Source organism: Bubalus bubalis, chromosome 2 (genome assembly GCF_019923935.1).
Source record: "Bubalus bubalis isolate 160015118507 breed Murrah chromosome 2, NDDB_SH_1, whole genome shotgun sequence".
NCBI lineage: Eukaryota > Metazoa > Chordata > Mammalia > Artiodactyla > Bovidae > Bubalus > Bubalus bubalis.
The window spans coordinates 22,941,511-22,963,696 of NC_059158.1; the positions used below are offsets into that span (position 1 = coordinate 22,941,511).

The window sequence follows — 22,186 nt, forward strand, 5'->3', positions numbered from 1 at the left end:
TAAATTGTTGATTCTCCTGTAAGGTTGTTTAATCAAATATGCCTCTTATCTGCTTATGCCTAATTCATGATAGATGGAATTAGTATTAGGCTGTATTCCATCCCATTTTCCTGTACTGATAAACTTTACCACTTATTTCTGATTTGGAGATTTCATATCAAAATTTTTTAAAACTTAAATTCTTATTCACAAACTTAAAAAACTATTGTTGCTCAAACCAACAGTAAACTGGTTAGAAATAACATATTTCTCACTGTTGATAAGAGAACAATGGTTATATAATAATTTTGTTATCTTTTCACTCAATTCAAAAATTAAAAGGAGTAAATGGGAAGAAATCTAAACGGACAGATGTAGTTTTGTGATATTTTGCCTTAAGATTGTACAGCTGGGGCAGCTCTAGAAGTGATGAGGTTTATGATGTGGACATAATAATGAGTTCCTGAGACTGAGAAGTTGTATCTACCTTGGAGTGGAAACAGGGATGCTGGCATATTCAAAAGTTCATCTTCCTTGTGACACAGCCTGAAATGATACCAAGGCTTTAGTAAGAGGAAAGCTGTGCCTCTGATGCCAAAATGTAAATGCATGTGGAGAGAGGCCATGATACCAGTAAATGATAGCAGTAAGAAGGGAAGATATACTGTTCCCCAGACTTTAGAATTCATAAGATTCACATGGTATACTTGTTAAAAATTAAAGTATTGTGTTTCATACTCAGAATTTCTGATTTAAAGCCTCTGATTGTGCCCTGGGATGGACGTTTTAAATAGCACCATGAGTGATTCTGATGCAAGCTGTCTAGGACCTATTGTGGGAAGTTCCAGTCTAGATAGTTGCTCAGCCAAAATGACACGAGTTTCAAATGAATCCATGCATTTTAAAAATAGGAGCAAAGGGAAGAATTGTCAGAAGTAGAATAAAACCGATAGCTCAAATCCCGCTTTCTGAAGAAGTGAGGGTGGGATTATTTTCTCATAAGGGAGATGTGGTTGAAATGTTGTCTTCAAGAGAGGGTCTCAATTCAGTTAACACTATGAGGTATAGAAAATGTTAAGTAAATTATTTGAGGATATAGGTGAATTATTAATTATGGGACAGGAGATCACAATGGCACCTTGGAAGATTTTAGGAAGGATAAGGGCAGGTATGTGGGAAAGAAAGGGATTCCACTATGGGAATAACAGCATGGAAAATGTAGATGATCAAAATGCATTTACGTTTTGGGAGATGAGTGAGGAAATAGTGATCAGAGGCACTGTGGACTTACCTTTGTACGGACTTTTTTGTTGATATGATTTTTTTTCGCTCTAATCACAAATTTTTATGGAATGTATACTGAGATCCAGGCACTGTTATAAAACCACAAAAAAGTCAGAAAATATTGATTCCTTCATAGATAGTCTAGATAATAATTAATATTTCCTTGTATAAGTGACTAATTCAGGAAAAGGCTGGCTGTATTATGGATTCAGGCATTCTATTCCTTTGAAATTTAGTGTCATATTCTGGCACATGTGTTGTAGATGGTGGTAGATTGAACCTTCTGATGGTTGCATGGGAAATTCTGTTTATATAGTGTCCTGTAATCCACCCAAAGTCCTGAACATAGGACCTGCTAGAGGGCAGGAATATATGTTCACCAGTATAAAAACCATAATCAGTGGTATGTTCATATATGTACCTGTGTTTGTTTGCATGTGTGCCTTTTTTAGTGTATAGCCATAGAAATTCAGATATATGTGAAAAAAGTAGCACTTAAAACGTGGCTATTATAAAAGTTATAAATCTTGCCCCTTTTCAGGTGAATAGAAGGAGAATTCAGTAAGAACAGCATTTGAAAGAGCAAATAAGAACAATAAAAGCAAATGTCACTAATCATCAGAGAAATATTTGAGAGTATAGACTCCACAGTTTTTTAACAATTGGGCTTAAATTTACCTTTTGGATTCTTTTCTCTCTTTACCAAGATAGCCTATACTTTAACAACAATATTATTATTCTGCAAAAAGATTCAAATGCCTATTTCATCTGCCTTTGAATGTTACTGGATTTTTGTACCTGTTTATATATTGTTTATACTTAAAACCTGATTCAACTGTTAAAATGTATTATGCCCTCCTCAATGCATTTTATTCTTTTATTAAAGAACTGCCTAGAATATTTTATCAAAATATACATGTTTCTGTGATACTATCTTGAGGATGGAATCATCTGACTCATACTGTGTGGTCAGTGCTGAAATATTTCAGCCTCTTGATAAAGCTTGAATTGCACTATAAGGAAAACTTTTAAAGAATGGCACATGATTTATAGAATAGGAATGATGAGTGAGGATGTTTTCTTTTACTTTTCATCCATTTTTAACTAAATTGAAGTATAGTTAATTTACACTGTTGTGTTAGTTTCAGGTATGCAGCCAAGTGATTTAAATATGTATATATATATGAATATATATATATATATATATATTCAGATTCTTTTCCATTACAGGTTATAGGCTGTTATAAGATATTGAATATAGTTGCCTGTGCTTTACAGTAGGTCTTTGTTTATCTATTATATATAAATTAGTGTATATATATTAAACCCAAACTCCTATTTTAGCTCCCTGCATTTCCTTCGTTAAGCATAAGTTTGTTTTCTAGTCTGTGAGCATATTTCTGTTTGTAAAAAAATGTGTTTGTATCATTTTTTTTAGATTCCACATATAAGTGATATCATATAACATTTATCTTTGTCTGACTTAATTTACTTAGTATTATAATGTCTAAGTCATCCATGTTGCTGCAAATGGCATTATTCATTTGTTTTTACTCATTTTTTATGGCTGAGCAATAACCTATGGACTGCAAGGAGATCAAACCAGTCAATCCTAAAGGAAATCAGTCCTGAATATTCATTGGAAGGACTGATGCTCAAGTTGAAACTTCAATACTTTGGCCACCTGATGTGAAGAACTGACTCATTGGAAAAGACCCTGATGCTGGGAAAGATTGAAGGCAGGAGGAGAAGGGGAAGAAAGAGGATGAGACGGTTGGATGGCACCACCAACTCAATGGACTTGAGTTTGAATAAGCTCTGGAAGTTGGTGTTGAACAGGGAAGCCTCGTGTGCTGTACTCCATGGGGTCACAAAGAGTAGGACAAGACTGGACGACTGAACAACAACAAGAATAACCTATGTTAGCCTATATTATAATAACCTATAAGACATATGCCAGAGCTTCTTTATCTATTTTTCTGTCAATGGACATTTAGGTTGCTTCCATGTCTTGGCTATTGTAACTTGTGCTGCTATGAGCACTGGTTGGTGGAGCAGGAAATGGCAACCCACTCCAATATTCTTGCCTGGGAAACCCCATGAACAGGGGAGCCTGGAGAACCACAGTCCATAGGGTTGCAAAGAGTCAGACATGACTGAGCACATATACATACATGAGCACTGGGGTGCATATATTTCTTTTTTTGAATTAGAGTTTTCTCCAGATACATGCCCATATAATAGCTCTATTTTTAGTTTTTAAAGGAACCTCCACACTGATTTCAATTGTGGCTGCTCCAACTTACATTCCCATCAACAGTGTAAGAGAGTTCTTTTTTTCTCCACATCCTCTCCAGCATTGATTATTTATAGACTTTTAAATGATGACCATTCTTACTGGTGTGAGGTGATACCTCATTATAATTTTGATTTGGATTTCTCTAATAACTGATGATTTTGAGCATCTATTCATGTGCCTGTTGGCCATTGGCTAGTGACTTTGAAAGGCATTTTTAGTTTAGAATCAACCCTTGGCATTATAGGACACTGACATTAAAATATAAGCACATTTTCCTAGGTATTATTTTTACTTTTAGGTAATGGCTGCTACTAAAATGATTTCACAATGAATTAAAGGTTACACGAGGCCAATTTCTTTATTGGAAATGCCTTGTGAAAAGATGTTAGTGTCCTACTGTTTCTTCAGAAAGTTTTTCTTTTCTAATCAGCCTCTTCATGGCCCCCTTGAACTCCTTATTCCTTAGTGTATAGATCAGTGGGTTCAAGCTGGGAGTAACAATGGAATAAAAGATACTGAGTAGTTTACCCTCATCCTGAGATGGACTGTTTCCTGGTTGTATGTACATGTAGATAACAGTCCCATAGAAGATGGATACCACAATGAGATGGGAGGAACAAGTCCCAAATGCTTTTTGTCTCCCTGCTGCACACTTGATCTTGAGCACAGCTACAGCAATGAAGCTGTATGAAACCAGAATGAGAAGAAGCAGTGAGAGGAAAATAAAAAAACACAATCCAAATACGATTTCTTCCATGACTGTGGTGTCCACACATGCAATTTTGACCATTGCAGATATCTCACAGAAATAGTGATCCAGGTGGTGGTTTTCACATCGAGGAAGACTCATAGCATAGGGAGAGAGTATCAAGCAATTAATGATACCAATTATCCAGGTCGTGGTCACTAGGCCTCGACAGAGTTGAGGGTTCATTATTGTCATATAATGTAGAGGCTTGCAGACAGCATTGAATCTGTCATAGGACATCACACCCAGGAGCATACATTCAACTGTGCATAATGTCACATCAATGAAAAGTTGAAAGGCACAACCGCTGAAAGAGATTTTTTTATCTTTACCCCAAACATTGACCAACATCTGTGGGACTATATTTGTGGTATAACAGAGATCCAAGATGGCCAAATTTCTGAGGAAGAAGTACATAGGAATTTGGAGATGCTCATCTAGTAATGGCAGCAGGATGATGGCAATATTTCCTATCAAGGCAATAGTGTAGAAGAAAAAGACAACCCCATAGATAATCATCTCCAGTTGAGGCCGTCCAGGGAAACCAAGGAGTATAAAACCACCAAAGTAGCTATCATTGATCATTTTCTTATTTTCTTAATATCAGCTGTGAACATAAAATATTAACATATTGGAAACCATAGTGAGTATGTTTTTAAACAATATTACACGTATATATTGCTAAGATAAACATCACACAATTAAAACATTAGTATTTAAATCTCATAATTATTCTAACTTTCCTGTTTATCCAATTAGGTATAAAATTTATCTAAAGGGCACTTTGCCTCCAGAGTTTATACTCTCAATTACTTTGTCTCCTTCTATGTCAAGGAAAAAACTACAGAAGTCTCAGAAGAAAATCCTGAGAAAAATGGTTGAATGAAGCCAGATGGACTTCCCTTTACAAATCAGGATGCTGGAAAGGGGGTTGGGAATCTGCAACAAATTCTTGCCATTGAAACATGTAAAATATCATGTATGAAATGAGTTGCCAGTCCAGGTTCGATGCACGATACTGGATGCTTGAGGCTGGTGCACTGGGACGACCCAGAGGGATGGAATGGGGAGGGAGGAGGGAGGAGGGTTCAGGATGGGGAACACATGTAAACCTGTGGCGGATTCATTTTGATATTTGGCAAATCTAATACAGTTATGTAAAGTTTAAAAATAAAATAAAATTAAAAAAAAAAAAATTCTTGCCTCCTTCATCCAAGGGTTCATAGAAAATGAAGGCTGCATAACTGTTACGACTTTTCTAATAGTTAAGCACAAAGGTTCAATCCTGCTGCCCATGTTCACTCTGCTATATCAATCTTCTGATCTTATACTTTAAAATGCAAACTTTCAACTAAAAACTTGCATTTCCAAACATTATTTTTCTTTTTCCATCACTCCCCAGAAACAGTGTTCTCCCTTTTTCATTGCGGACACAGCTTTTTTTCTTTTTTTAAAAAAAATGTTACTTATTTTAATTGGAGGCTAATTACTTTACAATATTGTGGTTCAACTGTACTTTTGATTCCAAATTATACCATTTCCTATGAAGTAATTCTTTTAAAAGGTACCCATTTCTTAGTTTTATCTCAATCATTAATATTTATTTGTGCCCTATCCCTCATCTTGCAGGAGGTCCAGTTCTACTACTTATGCATTTAAAATGTTAAACAACTTCAGGAGGGGGGATTGTGTTATTTTTATGTTTATATCCCTAGTGACTTTTCTCCGGATTAGCACAGAAAAAAAATCTGTAAACATTTGAGGTTGGTCCAAAGAGACTTTGATGACCACACATGGACATTTCTTTTCCTTTCTAACAAAACTAGTGTCTTTTTGCAAACTCATTTCTGCTAAGAAAATGTCTCTCAAGCCCACAAATGGATTCCTAGTTTCTAAACCAGTGGTCTTTTCTAAATTATTTTCCTGCTTGAATTCTCAATGGCAGATTAATTTCTTCTATATTAGACCTGGCCTTTGCCTTCATAAATAGTTCTTTTCAGTTTTTCACTAACATTTCCCTCAGTGGAATTTCCATTCTTTCCCTCCTTTCTTCCTGCATTTATGAACAACATTCTCTAATGGAATCCCCTTCCCCCCATATTTCCTCTGCCTCTGTGACTTCAGTTACTAATTAATTCTGTACACATAACTAAGAATTCTATTTTTTATGGTCCCTTCATCTTGCAGCTTCAAACGTACAAATTTAGCTAATCTGTGAGATTTCCACTGGGTTTTACTCCCATTATCAATCATATATGCAAAATTGAATTCATTCTGTTTTATATCTTAAAACAAAAGCTTTTTATCCATATAGCTGCCTCATAAGGTATCTTCTAGGTTCTTAACAAATGTTTGTTAAAATGAATTTATGAATTTGGGGGAGGGGTAGAAATTAAAAACACAAATACACATTTTCAAGTGAAATCAATTTAGGATATAATGTATGTTTCAAACTTTGAAGAAAAGAAAATGTTATAGAAACCAGAAACTCTTATGCAAATTTGCAAATTCTTTAAATTGGAAATCTTATCAAATGTTTTAAATACAGCATAATTTCTTTCCCCATTTACCGTAATTAAGCTTAGTGAGTTTTCTGTGATGGTGATGTAACCAAAGACTTTCTGGAGGAGAAAAATTGAACTCTTCTAAAGTAGGAAATGTTTCTTTCTCTCTTTCCCTAAATAAGACTAAATATGTAATTCTTCATTACTTGTTTCATTATACCATTCCTCCCACTTGCCATTGAGATCCTATGTGATAATGGCAGGAGGCAGCCACTGCCTGTCATCTTTTGCAGTTCATGTACCCATTCAAGAAGACCCTTACCATTATACATTTCAGAGAAGTAAACATCTTCAGTGTGAAAAATAACAAGTAGTTTTCCCTAACCAGCAGTGATAAAATTGGTTGAGTCTGGAAAGACCTTGGGGACATTGGGTTACTCATTAGCAATTAAATGTGTATTGTATAATTATCCAAGGAAGAAGATCATTAAAAAAAAAAAATACAGGATGCTTGGGGCTGGTGCACTGGGATGACCCAGAGGGATGGTACAGGGAGGGAGGTGAAAGTGGGGTTCAGGATGGGGAACACGTGTACACCCATGGTGGATTCAAGTTGATATATGGCAAAACCAATACAATATTGTAAAGTAAAAAAAATAATAATAAATAAATGATAAATGGTTAAAAAAAAATCTCCCAGGAGAAATTCCCTCAGTTAATCAATACTATTAATATAAGATTAAATAAGTAACTACAATTTTACAAGTCAGTATACATTTCTTATATGTACTTTGATCAATAAAATACTTTTATTGATGGCCTTATTATTCTACTTTATATGGGAGAACATTGCTTGTCGAGAACTTACAGATTATCACAAGGTAACAGACATAATGAACAATACAGATGAGACACACAAACCTACATATGATAGTAACTGCAGTTTTTATAGTTTCTATCACCTCTAATTCGTATAACCTAACTTTCAAATATATTTTCATAACAATGAAATACCCAATTTTGGCAAAGAAGGACAATTTCAGCAATAGGTGTACCTCATAGAAGTGTACCAGACTCACTACCATAGACAGAAAGGGTGAAAAAATTATGGTGGCAATCATTGGATAGCTTTAAGACTGAAAACCATAATTTATTATTTAAACATTTGCCTGTTACTCCCATTGAGGGCACACTGATCAATTACACACTCCCTGGAAATTGCCATTTTATGTGTATGTAATTCCAAACATGAGAAACGCTGGACTGGAAGAAGCAAAAGCTGGAATCAAGATTGCCGGGGGAAATATCAATAACCTCAGATATGCAGATGACACCACCCTTATGGCAGAAAATAAAGAGGAACTAAAAAGCCTCTTGATGAAAGTGAAAGAGGAGAGTGAAAAAGTTGGCTTAAAGCTCAACATTCAGAAAACGAAGATCATGGCATCCGGTCCCATCACTTCATGGGAAATAGAAGGGGAAACAGTGGAAACAGCGTCAGACTTTACTTTTCTGGGCTCCAAAATCACTGCAGATGGTGATTGCAGCCATGAAATCAAAAGATGCTGACTCCTTGGAAGAAAAGTTCTGACCAACCTAAATAGCATATTGAAAAGCAGGGACATTACTTTGCCAACAAAGGTCCGTCTAGTCAAGGCTATGGTTTTTCCAGTGATCATGTATGGATGTGAGAGTTGGACTGTGAAGAAGGCTGAGTGCCGAAGAATTGATGCTTTTGAACTGTGGTGTTGGAGAAGACTCTTGAGAGTCCCTTGGACTGCAAGGAGATCCAACCAGTCCCTTCTGAAGGAGATCAGCCCTGGGATTTCTTTGGAGGGAATGATGCTAAAGGTGAAACTCCAGTACTTTGGCCACCTCATGCGAAGAGTTGACTCGGTGGAAAAGACTCTGATGGTGGGAGGGATTGGGGGCAGGAGGAGAAGGGGATGACAGAGGATGAGATGGTTGGATGGCATCACCGACTCGATGGACGTGAATTTGAGTGAAATCCGGGAGTTGGTGATGGACAGGGAGGCCTGGCGTGCTGCAATTCATGGGGTCCCAAAGAGTCGAACACGACTGAGCGACTGAATTGAACTGAATTCCAAAAAATATTCAGCATTTTTTGCTGTTGAATAGTTTTAGTAATGGCATCAGAAAATGTAAGCCTTGTCAGTGATCCTAAGATTATTTGTAATGGCAGATTAAAATTCTATTACTAGTATGATGAAAAATCATTAATTCTCCTTCTCTGAGAAACTGCCTCAACAAGGAAAATAATAAAAGTATAAAGGCAGACTTCATTTTAAAATCTGACCTCTGAAACATACATCATAAAATAGAAAAATATTCTGGAATTAGAGAAGGCCAGACAGGTGTGGAACAATGCAGAAAAAGCATGCCAACTACTGCAAATAGCTGAAAGAATCCCTATCTCCCTGTGAATATGGCCTGTGGTGAATTATCTGACTCATTAAAACAAAGGAACAGGAAATGATGCATTATCAATGGAAGAGTTCCTAACCCTGAAATGACTTCTAGAAGAAGCTAAGAAGAAACCACTAGCTAAATGACATTTGAAAGATATAGTTTATTGTTTGTTCACTGGACATGAATGAGACTGCACTGTGAAAAAACTTAATGTAGGAAATCTTAGTTGACAACATAAAATTATATCCTAAAAAGCTCACTTCTACACAAAACCCTGGGTCTGAAGAAACATTCATTTCTTAATTTAATTTTTATTTTATATTGGAGTACTATTAATTTACAACATTGAATAGAATTCCCTGTGCTGTACAGTAGGTCCTTGTTGATTATCCATTTTATATATAGTAGTGTATATACGTTAGTGCCAAACTCCTGTTTATTCCTCCCCCTGTTTTTCTTTATCTTTATGACAATATCTTTATGACCATAAGTTTGTTTTCTGTGTCTATGGGTCTCTTTCTATTCTGTAAATAAGTTCATTTGTATCACTTGTATGTAGAATCTTAAAAAAAAAAAAAAAAAAAAGCATTACTATTAAGTAGACTCCAGAGTTCCTTTAGATTTCACCAGTTATTCCCTTAGTGTCCTCTTTCTGCCCCAGGATCCAATCTGGGATGCCACATTGCCTTTGCTGTTATGTCTCACTATCCTCTGGTCTGTGACAGTTTCTGTCTCCTTTTTTCCATTTTTAAAATGATGTTGACAGTTTTGAGGCATACTGTGAGGTATTTTACAGAATGTCCCTCGGTTTGTGTCGATTTAGTATTTTTCTCATGATTAGAGTGGGGCTGTGGGTTTTTGGAAAGAACACTGCAGAGTGCCACCTGTCTTGGTATTCTTGTCACATCATCTCAGGGGTACATGACGTAATAGCACACTCATGGAAGTGTGTAGAATAGTGAGGAACCGGAAACACATGCTCAGTAACAGGAATAAATTTAGTATCTTTTGTTATATCTGTATACAGGGATATTTCATAGGCATTTAAAATTTTGATGTAGGTTAATATTTTTAAGTATGAAAAGTAGATTGCAAAGCAGGAGACATAGTAAATTTTCATTTAGTAATTACAAAATATCTTTATGAATATGTGGTTTAAAAACTCTGCACACTGCCTCACAACAACCCTACAGGAAAGACACTGTGGTCCCAGAATCTGCCTCCAAGGGCCCTGAGGCCCACGGCTGTACTAGCTGTGTACCGTTCCCCAACAGGAGCCAGTGTCCGCACCCACGTGGAGGTCGACCCTAAGACCTGGGAAGCAGAAAAGCATTCTCCGTCAGAAGGAGTATGTGTTTTTCAAAGGCATGATCTATGTGATGGGGCTAATGATGTCTCCTAGATTTATTGCAAAGAGTTAACAAGATAACAGGTGTCAAAGTAGAAGACTGAAAAGGTAATTGTAGATGTTGGCCATGGGAAGAGTGGGTCATATGTGGGAGGGCATTCTGCTGAGAAAAATCCTGTTCTTCCCTTAAATCTTTTTTGTGGACACATGGACTCACTTTTTCAGATTTAACCCTTTGCTGTTGGTTGCCTGAGCTCATAGTCTAGAGGCCTTCCTTTCCACAAATGGGACCTAACTAAACTCAAAAGCTTTGCACAGCAAAGGAAATCATAAAGAAGATGAAAACACAGCCCTCAGAATTGCAGAAAATATTTGCAAATGAAGCAACTGACAAGGGATTAATAACCAAAATATACAAACACATCAGGCAACTCAATATCAAAAAACGAGACCAATCAAAAGTTGGGTGGAAGGCCTAAATATACACTTCTTCAAATAAAGAAAATAGGACATTTCAGTGACCAGTAAAATCACATTTACTTGTGCAGTTTTTCCAAATTCCAGAGCAAGAATTTTACCTTTTCTCAACACAGGTGCCATGGTAATACCCCCATTAGTTCAGTTCAGTTCAGTTCAGTCACTCAGTCATGTCCGACTCTTTGTGACCCCATGTTCCAGCACGCCAGGCCTCCCTGTCCATCACCAACTTCCAGAGTTCACCCAAACTCATGTCCATCCAGTCGGTGATGCCATCCAGCCATCTCATCCTCTGTTGTCCCCTTCTCCTCCTGCCCCCAATCCCTCCCAGCATCAGAGTCTTTCCCAATGAGTCAACTCTTCGCATGAGGTGCCCAAAGTACTGGAGTTTCAGCTTTAGCATCATTCCTTCCAAAGAAATCCCAGGGCTGATCTCCTTCAGAATGGACTGGTTGGATCTCTTTGCAGTCCAAGGGACTCTCAAGAGTCTTCTCCAACACCACAATTCAAAAGCATCAATTCTTTGGGGTTCAGCTTTCTTCACAGTCTAACATTCACATCCATACATGACCACTGGAAAAACCATAGCCTTGACTAGACAAACCTTTGTCAGCAAAGTAATGTCTCTGCTTTTCAATATGCTATTAAGGTTGGTGATAACTTTTCTTCCAAGGAGTAAGCGTCTTTTAATTTCATGGCTGCAATCACCATCTGCAGTGATTTTGGAGCCCAGAAAAATAAAGTCTGACACTGTTTCCACTGTTTCCCCATCTATTTCCCATCAAGTGATGGGACCAGATGCCATGATCTTCGTTTTCTGAATGTTGAGCTTTAAGCCAACTTTTTCACTCTCCTCTTTCACTTTCATCAAGTGGCTTTTTAGTTCCTCTTCATTTTCTACCATAAGGGTGGTGTCATCTGCATATCTGAGGTTATTGATATTTCTCCCGGCAATCTTGATTCCAGCTTGTGCTTCTTCCAGCCTAGCGTTTCTCATGATGTACTCTGCATAGAAGTTAAATAAGCAGGGTGACAATATACAGCCTTGATATACTCCTTTTCCTATTTGGAACCAGTCTGTTTTTCCATATCCAGTTCTAACTGTTGCTTCCTGACCAGCATACAGATTTCTCAAGAGCCAGGTCAGGTGGTCTTGGATTCCCCTCTCTTGAAGAATTTTCCACAGTTTATTGTGATCCACACAGTCAAAGGCTTTGGCATGGTCAATAAAGCAGAAATAGATGTTTTTCTCGAACTCTCTTGCTTTTTCCATGATCCAGCGGATGTTGGCAATTTGATCTCTGGTTACCCTGCCTTTTCTAAAACCAGCTTGAACATCAGGAAGTTCACGGTTCACGTATTGCTAAAGCCTGGCTTGGAGAATTTTGAGCATTACTTTACTAGCATGTGAGATGAGTGCAATTGTGTGGTAGTTTGCACATTCTTTGGCATTGCCGTTCTTTGGTATTGGAATCAAAACTGACCTTTTCCAGTCTGGTGGCCACTGTTGAGTTTTCCAAATTTGCTGGCATATTGAGTGCAGCACTTTCACAGCATCATCTTCCTGGATTTGAAATAGCTCAACTGGAATTCCATCACCTCCACTAGTTTTGTTTGTAGTGATGCTTTCTAAGGCCCACTTGACTTCACATTCCAGGATGTCTGGCTCTAGGTCAGTGATCACACCATCGTGATTATCTGGGTCGTGAAGATCTTTTTTGTACAGTTCTTCTGTGTATTCTTGTCACCTCTTCTTAATATCTTCTGCTTCTGTTAGGTCTCTACCATTTCTGTCCTTTATCAAGCCCATCTTTGCATGAAATATTCCCTTGGTATCTCTAATTTTCTTGAAGAGATCTCTAATCTTTCCCATTCTGTTATTTTCCTCTATTTCTTTGCAATGATCACTGAGGAAGGCTTTCTTATCTCTCCTTGCTATTCTTTGGAACTCTGCATTCAGATGTTTATATCTTTCCTTTTCTCCTTTGCTTTTTGCTTCTCTTCTTTTCACAGCTATTTGTAAGGCCTTCCCAGACCGCCATTTTGCTTTTTTGCATTTCTTTTCCATGGGAATGGTCTTGATCCCTGTCTCCTGTACAGTGTCACGAACCTCTGTCCATAGTTCACCAGGCAGAGTCTATCAGATCTAGGCCCTTAAATCTATTTCTCACTTCCACTGTATAATCATAAGGAATTTGATTTAGGTCATACCTGAATGGTCTAGTGGGTTTCCCTACTTTCTTCAATTTAAGTCTGAATTTGGTAATAAGGAGCTCATGATCTGAGCCACAGTCAGCTCCTGGTCTTGTTTTTGCTGACTGTATAGTGCTTCTCCATCTTTGGCTGCAAAGAATACAGTCAATCGGATTTCGGTGTTGGCCGTCTGATGATGTTCATGTGTCGAGTCCTCTCTTGTATTGTTGGAAGAGGGTGTTTGCTACGACCAGTGGGTTCTCTTGGCAAAACTCTATTAACCTATGCCCTGCTTCATTCCGTATTCCAAGGCCAAATTTGCCTCTTACCCCAGGTGTTTCTTGACTTCCTACTTTTGCATTTCAGTCCCCTATAATGAAAAGGACATCTTTTGGGGGGTGTTAGTTCTAAAAGGTCTTGTAGGTCTTCATAGAACCGTTCAACTTCAGCTTTTTCAGCATTACTGGTTGGGGCATAGACTTGGATTACTGTGACATTGAACGGTTTGCCTTGGAAATGAACAGAGATAATTTTGTCATTTTTGAGATTGCATCCAAGTACTGCATTTTGGACTCTTTTGTTGACCATTATGGCTACTCCATTTCTCCTAAGGGATTCCTGCCTACAGTAGTAGATATAATGGTCATCTGAGTTAAATTCACCCATTTCAAATACCCCCATGCTGACCCCTAAAATAAAAAATTTGGAAAATCAGTGGAAAAAATAAAAGCATTAGTATTGATATCTTAAAGATGGTTACTTGTGTGTGACATAAAATGTCTTTCATTTGTGCTCACAATTACTTTTTGGAGTAATTATATGGGTAGAAGAAAATATCAAAGGAAAGAAATTTTTGATGTGGTCAATTAACATTGCATCACTATGAAGATGATTGATAACTAGAACTCTTGGTCTTCTTGGTTAATAGGGGTTTTACTTCTGTCAGTAAAGAGCTGATTTTAACCCCTTAAAATTATGAGAATATCTAGTTAGCATAATGAAAGGAAAATATTACAGTTAACTGAGCAATGTAAGTAAAATTTGGACATGTATAATCTAAAATAATCAGTGCATATTGTAAATTATTTTTAGTTTTGGTGCCTCAGTTTAAAACTTATTTTAAATATGCTTTTTTGTACATGTATCATAATATGTTAGCTATTCAATAATGCATTATATTTGATAATATATATGGAATTTAGAAAGATGGTAACAATAACCCTGTATAGGAGACAGCGAAAGAGACACTGATGTATAGAACAGTCTTTGGGACTCTGTGGGAGTAGGAGAGGGTGGGGTGATTTGGGAGAATGGCATTGAAATATGTATAATATCATATATGAAACGAGTCACCAGTCCAGGTTCAATGCATGATACTGGATGCTTGGGGCTGGTGCACTGGGACGACTCAGAGGGATGGCACAGGGAGGGAGAAGGGAGGAGGGTTCAAGACAGGGAACATGTGTATACCTGTGGTGGATTCATGTTGATATATGGCAAAACCAATACAATATTGTAAAGTTAAAAAATAAAATAAAATTATAAAATAAATTAATAAAAATAAATAAATAATGCATTATTTTTGATAATAATTTTTTGTATATTTCATGAGTACTTCTCTCAGGTGAGAAGTGACTTCCCTGGTAGCTCAGACGGTAAAGAGTCTGCCTGCAGTGCTGGAGACCTGGGTTGTATCCCTGGGTCAGGAAGATTCCCCAGAGAAAAAAATGGCAACCCAATCCAGTATTCTTGCCTGAGAATACCATGGACAGAGGAGCCTGACAGGTTGCCGTCCATGGGGTTGCAAAGATTCAGACACGACTGAGTGACTTCACTTTCATGTACTTTATCTCAGGTGATGACGCAACATAGTAGACATAGAAAGGTTGTAAAGGACACATTTCCATAATAGAAACTTCTGGAAGGAAAAATCAGTGTCCTATTGTTTCCACAGAACTTTCTTTTTCCCAATCAGTCTCTTTATGGCCCCCTTGAACTCCTTATTCCTTAGAGTATAGATCAGTGGGTTCATGCTGGGAGTCACAGTGGAATGAAAGATACTGAGAAGTTTACCCTCATTTTGATTTGGGCTGTTTCCTGGCTGGATGTACATATAGATAACAGTTCCATAGAAGATGGATACCACAATGAGATGGGAGGAACAGGTTCCAAATGCTTTTTGCCTTCCCATTGTAGATTTGATCTTGAGCACAGCTACAGCAATGAAGCCCTAAGAAACCAGAATGAGAAGAAGAGAAGCAAGAACTATAATCAGGTACATGCCAAATGTGATTACCTCCATGGCTGTTGTGTCCACACATGCAATCTTGATCATTGCAGACATTTCACAAAAGAAGTGATCCAGGTGGTGATTTCCACATCGAGGAAGACTCATGGCATAGGGGGAAAGTATCATGCAATTAATAACACCAACCACCCAGGCAGTGCCTACAAGGCCCTGGCAAAGTTGGGAGTTCATTATGGTCATATAGTGCAGAGGCTTGCAGACCGCATTGAACCTGTCATAAGACATCACAGCCAGAAGGATACATTCAACTGAGCAGAGAATCATACCAGTGAAAAGTTGGAAAGCACAGCCACCAAAGGTAATTCTCTTGTCTTTGCCTCAGATATTGACCAACATCTGAGGGACTATGTTTGTGGTATAACAGAGATCCAAAATGGCCAAGCTTCTAAGGAAGAAGTACATGGGAGTTTGGAGATGGTCATCGAGAAAAGATAGCAGGATGATGGCCATGTTTCCAATCAGGGCAATGATGTAGAAGAAAAATACAACCCAAGAAATAATCATCTCCATCTGAGGCTGGCCTGTGAATCCAAGGAGTATAAATCCACCAAAGTAGCTGTAATTGATCCTTCTTTTTCTTTGTTCTTAATAGCAATTCTGAAAGTAGAATAATCAATATAGTAGAAATCATATGGGTATATTCAGAAACTTCTATATCAATTAAAATCAGGATTATATGAATGATATAGATAACAGTTTTATTATCAAACACATAAACATATTTTTTCAGTGATACAAATAATATAAAATTTAATGTATGATAACAAGCAATAGATTATTACATAAATTTTTGAATATCGAGTGAAATGTCCAAATGTGGATTATAGTGGAGAGTTTGATAAAACCTAGAAATCTACATCAATGACTGTACAAAAGAGTACTTTGCTGAATTTAATGTAATTCTTTACTGAAAGAATTTTCTCTGTGCCTATAATATAGCATAGCAGTGCATGCTAAAAGATGAAGAATTTAAATCATTAACTTTGTTTTACCTTTTAAAAGTATAATTATTTTTATATAGATCCCATTAAGAAACAAAGTCATTAATATTAAATAAAACAGAATAATTTCTGATTCTGTCTTAAGAAAAGATTCTTGGAGTTATTTTCAAATATAGAGATTCCTGGTATTTCTCTAAAATGTTTAATTAATTTATTGATTGATTGACTGGGAGATAGGTACAATAACCATTCTTATTATTCTAACAGTCACAGGAAGGTAGAAATCTGTTATTGGCCTGCTTCTTTTACCCCATTATTGTAATATAATTACAATAAAACTTGAAATATGTGTTTACACCTCAAGAACAGGATACCCTAGAATGAGGGAAATATAATAATATAACATATCAACATTATTCCCTATTCTGTAACTTTATTTTAGTGAGTACTAAGATTTATAAGGACTGATGCTAAAGCTGAAACTCCAGTACTTTGGCCACCTCATGTGAAGAGTTGACTCATTGGAAAAGACTCTGATGCTGGGAGGGATTGGGGGCAGGAGGAGAAGGGGACGACAGAGGATGAGATGGCTGGATGGCATCACCAACTTGATGGACGTAGTTTGAGTGAACTCTGGGAGTTGGTGATGGACAGGGAGGCCTGGCGTGCTGCGATTCATGGGGTCGCAAAGAGTCGGACATGACTGAGTGACTGAACTGAACTGAACTGAACTGAAGATTTATAACCAGGTCTTTCTTTCTCAGGGGCCTTCTCTTCACCATCATGTGTGTCTCTTTTTGCAGATAACCTCCCACTTTCTGTCCCAAAAAAGCAAGTCTCATCTAGTTCTGTACGTATGACAGTGAAATCAAGTCTTAAATAAAATGAGGAATAAAAGGACTGGAAGACACTTGATATATCATTGAGGGCCAGGATATTGGAAGTTAGGAGTGTAGGGCATTTGTAACAATAATATCTCTTTTTTTAAAAAAAATTGCTCCAAAAAAAACTTTTATTTTTTTAATTTAATTAAAAATTTTTAACATCAAATGCATTTTGTTTTGGGGAATAGCTGATTAACAATGTTGTGATAGTTTTAGGTGAACAGCGAAGGGATTCAGTCATACATATACATGTATCCATTCTCCCCCAAACCCGCCTCCCATCCAAGCTAGCACATAACATTGAGCAGAGTTCCATGTTCTATACAATAGGTTTTTGTTGGCTATCCATTTTAAATATAGTGGTGTGTACCTGACCTTCCCAAAGTCCTTAACTATCCCTTCCCTTCAGCAATCACGAGTTTGTTTTCTGTGTCTATGAGTCTGTTTCTGTTTTGTAATTAGGTTCATTTGTATGAACCTTGTAATTGGGCTTCCCTGGTGGCTCAGAGGTTAAAGCATCTGCCTGCAATGCAGGAGACCCAGGTTCGATCCCTGGGCCAGGAAGGTCCCCTGAAGAAGGAAATGGCAACCCACTCCAGTATTCTGGCCTGGGAAATCCCATGGACGGAGGAGCCTAGTGGCCTACAGTCCATGGGGTGGCAGAGTTGGACATGACTGAGCGACTTCACTTTCACTTCATCTGTATCATTTCTTTTTAGAGTTCAGATACAAGAGATGTCATATGATATTTCTCCGTCTCTATTTGACTTAACTTCACTCAGTATGAGACTCTCTAGATCCATCCTTGTTGCTGCAAATGGCCTTATTTCATTCTTTTTAATGGCTGAGTAAGATTTCATTGTATATATGCACCACATCTTTTCCATCCATTCCTCTGTCAATGGACATCCAGATTGCCTCCATGTCCTGGCTACTGCAAACAGTGGTGCAATGAACATTGGGGTGCATGTATCTTTTGGGGCAATGTTTTTCATGGCATATACTCTCTTCTAAAGCAGGGTGTTATATCACTACTATTCTTTTCAGTTCACTCTTTACCTTCACTTTTCTTCACTGCATCTTCTCATTCATTTCTCCTCCCCTCCAGTTATCACCAATGTTTTCTAACCAATTTCTGCTTTTCTCTTTGCTTCATTGATCCTTTATTCTTGTTAGCTTCAGTTACTAGCTCTGGACAGATAACTCTGCCATATATCTTTACTAATTCAACTTTCCTTCTCTACTTTCAGATAGGCAATTTTACCAATGTACTCAACATCAACACAGGGCTTTAAATCAATATCACACAGGTTTACATCTCATTTCACAGCATCATAGTTCAAAAATGAGTTCATGATTTTTATTCCTACAACAAATCTACTGCTTCTTTTGTGTGGTGCACATTAATTTTTTTAGGTGAATTCTCCTTAAAGTAACTAGTAGGTTCTTAATAAATATTTGCTAAAATAGATTATGGGACTCATTAGAAAAGACCCTGATGCTGGGAAAGATTGAAGGCAGGAGGAGAAGAGGACGACAGAGGATGAAGTGGTTGGATGGCATCACCGACTCGATGGACATGAGTTCGAGCAAGCTCTGAGAGTTGGTGATGGACAGGGATGCCAGGCGTGCTGCAATCCTTGAGGGTCACAACTGAATTGAACTGATGGGATAAATATTTAATCATGAGCACATGAGTAGAAAGGTATAGCAATTTTTATTTATAGGATCTCCATTTCAACAGATATTAGTTTAGAGATCAATAGATGTTCTAGATGACATGGTGAGGAGATTAACTGGTGTGAAAGTAAGAGGTTGTATGAAAATCATTTTGATTTTGAGAAACACCTTATAATATTACCTATGACAACTTAATTTCTCCTCCACTTACCTTAATTCAGCTGAGTAAACTTTTCAGTACTGATGATTCAGCCAAGAAAAATTTGGGAAAAAATGTTATTTTATAAAATAGAAATGAATATTCATTATTAAATCTAAATAGAGCAGAACCATCCCTAGGCTTCCACTACTTCTGCCCAGTTCTCACTGTGAACCTTCATGCTTGTGGAAGGAGGTGCACCTGCCCCTCACCATTCCCAGTTCATAAGCACAGTTAATAAAAATACTTTTGTCTCCTCCAGTGAAAAAGAATCCAACAAGGAGACACATATGTGCTGTGAATAATAACTAATTAGATTTCCCTTAAGAGCAATGATGAAATTTGTTGAGGAATGATGAAATACCTTGGGATCTGGAGTATCTCATAAGCAATTAATATATATTAATGATTGCTCAGAAGCAAAAAACAAGGGAAAACAAAACAAATCTCCTTAAGAGAATTTATCAATTTCAAAAGTCAGCTCCTTTTGTCCATTTTGGATTGAGACTAACATCATCATTACTATTACTCCTTATAAGTGAGGCAAATAGGAGTGAAAATAATTATAGTGGTTTTATATTGTGCTTTACTAATCATATACATTTTTGGTATGTTATGTCTTATTGATCCTTAAAAACTTTTAAATGGATGTTACTTCTTTTTTTAATGTGGATGGAAACTGGGTATCATAGAAGTTTTGTGACAAGCCCTGCATGACCAAGTGAAGCACTCGTCTACATCTTCTGACTCCATGATTTGTTTTTTAGTTGAATGTATAAGTAATCTAATGGTTTGAAATAAATGTAATTGACAAATATATTTATGATTTCAGCATAGAATAGCAATTTATCAAAATGAAGGAGAGGAGAAAGAAATATAATGGATTTAAAGTAACACAGACATACCTATGATAATGATCGATGGAGGTAAACTTAGAAACATATGTAAAATTTAGAAATGTTGCTTCTTCCATTCATAACACATTTTACAGTGTAACCTACTGTAACTACCACTAGACATGGGTTACAAAAACAGCTTTGCCTAGTTTTCCTTCCTGAAGGTTTATTTTGTAGGAGCACGGTGTATCAGTCCTGTAATGATCTTAGACACTGATGATCAATGAAAGTAAAAATTTCAGTGATCTCCTAGTTAAATAAGAAACTTCCCTGTTCTTCTCTCAGAAATAAACCCAAAATTAATAAATAAAATAAAATACAAAAATCTAAGATACATCTGAAAATTAGAACAATTAAATAATGGTTTCTGAAACTAGAACAATCAAAGGGGGATACTTAAGATAATGTCCGTCATCACTGAACTCAAAACCAACTGAAAAACAAACTTCCTCTAAACAAGTGGGAAGGTCTGGAGAAAACAACACCACCACCAAAAAGGAAAAAGAAAATAGTACAGCTATCTGTCTCTTGTTATAACAACAGGAGCAGAGAATGAAGATTGGTGATATCAATTATCCTGAATCTCTTTATGGAGTCTATGAAAAGCAGAAATAGAAATCATGGAATTAAGTCTCTTTTGAAACAGGTAGTTTATTGTTGAAAGAGTGAATAGAACAGACTTTGCATTATAGCAAATCTAGAGTGGAAAATCTCAACTATCTTTGAAATATAATTGACATATAACATTATATTAGATTCAGCTGTACAGTATGATTCAATATTTGTATGTATTGTAAAATGTTCACCACATAACCTATCACTACACATAGTTACAATTTTTTCCTTGTGATGAGAACTTCTAAGATCTACTGTCTTAGCAACTTCTAAATATGCAATATAGTATATTAATTGTAGTCACTGTGCTGTACATTATGTCAATATTTCCATGACATTGATTTTATGACTGGAAAAATCTCAATTGATTGAGGAAAAGTAAAGGCCAAACCTGGTGGCTCAGATGGCAAAGAATCTGCCTGCCATGTGAGAGACCTGGGTTCAATCCCTTTGTTGGCAAGATCCCCTGAGGAAGGGAATAGCAACCCACTCCAGTATTCTTGCCTGGAGAATCCCACAGACAGAGGCACCTGGTGGGCTACAGTCCATGGGGTCACACAGAGTTGGACATGACTGAGCAACTAACACACACACACACATACCAAAGGCCAAAGTAGCTCTCATACACATTTAACCTGTGTCATGGTGTTTTTGCTGTAACAAAGATTGCTATGAGCGAGGTCTAGGACAAGGATTAGCCTCTTCTCCAACATGAATCTCCTATAAATAGTTGGTCTAGGAAAGTAAAAACTGATATAGTTAATGATGAATAATCAAAAGGAAGTCAAGATTTTATACAAAAGATTTATTACTGGCCATATGCAAAATACTAAAATATGAAACCAAGAAAGTAATGACAGATGAGGAATATTCATTACAAAATACTGTGTTGGAGGTAAGAACTCTAACCAAATATAATGTCATTATTGCTAAAAAGACATCCATAAAATTGTGACTGACAGTATGAAACTATAACACAAAAGAGAAGAGCAAAAATCCATGGCAAATAAATGGCAAAATAGCAAAGTTGAGATTGTATCATGAACTGGCAGAACTCAGGTCAGAAATAGAGAGGAAAATTGAAAATCAAAAAGAAGAAATAAAAATTAAAATTATAAAAATAGAAAGGAGAATAGACACTGAATCATAGAAGGAAATAAATAACACAGTATTGTTAAAACCAAGAAAAAATAACCAACAAAGTGCATAATCAAAATTATAATAAACTGTGCTTTACAAATTATAAAGGAATATATAGATCTACAAGACTAAAAAATTCTCACTTTATTTCAGCTAAAAAATACATTTAATGGTAAAAATCCTAGTAAGACTACTAGATTTCAAAGATAATAATCTTTTTTTTTTTAATTGATGCATCATTAATTTAGAATGTTGTGTTAG

The 22,186-nt window shown here is 36.7% G+C and overlaps 1 protein-coding gene, 1 non-coding gene and 1 pseudogene across 2 annotated transcripts; 1 reads left to right on the forward strand and 2 right to left on the reverse strand.

The window, feature by feature from the left end:
* Window positions 1-3,947: 3,947 nt before the first annotated feature.
* On the reverse strand, window positions 3,948-4,895 carry LOC102389978 (olfactory receptor 2W1-like). The gene has a single exon (XM_006056125.3). The coding sequence runs from the start codon at window positions 4,893-4,895 to the stop codon at window positions 3,948-3,950; it is 948 nt and encodes a 315-aa protein (XP_006056187.3).
* Window positions 4,896-15,201: 10,306 nt separating this feature from the next.
* Window positions 15,202-19,455, reverse strand: LOC102389639 (annotated as a pseudogene).
* On the forward strand, window positions 17,888-17,960 carry TRNAC-GCA. The gene has a single exon. It is a non-coding gene; the product is annotated as a tRNA-Cys (tRNA).
* Window positions 19,456-22,186: the final 2,731 nt, after the last annotated feature.

Excerpts from the sequence above, each read along its gene's own strand:
- LOC102389978 (XM_006056125.3), bottom strand. The coding sequence starts at position 4,895 with ATGATCAATGATAGCTACTTTGGTGGTTTTATACTCCTTGGTTTCCCT.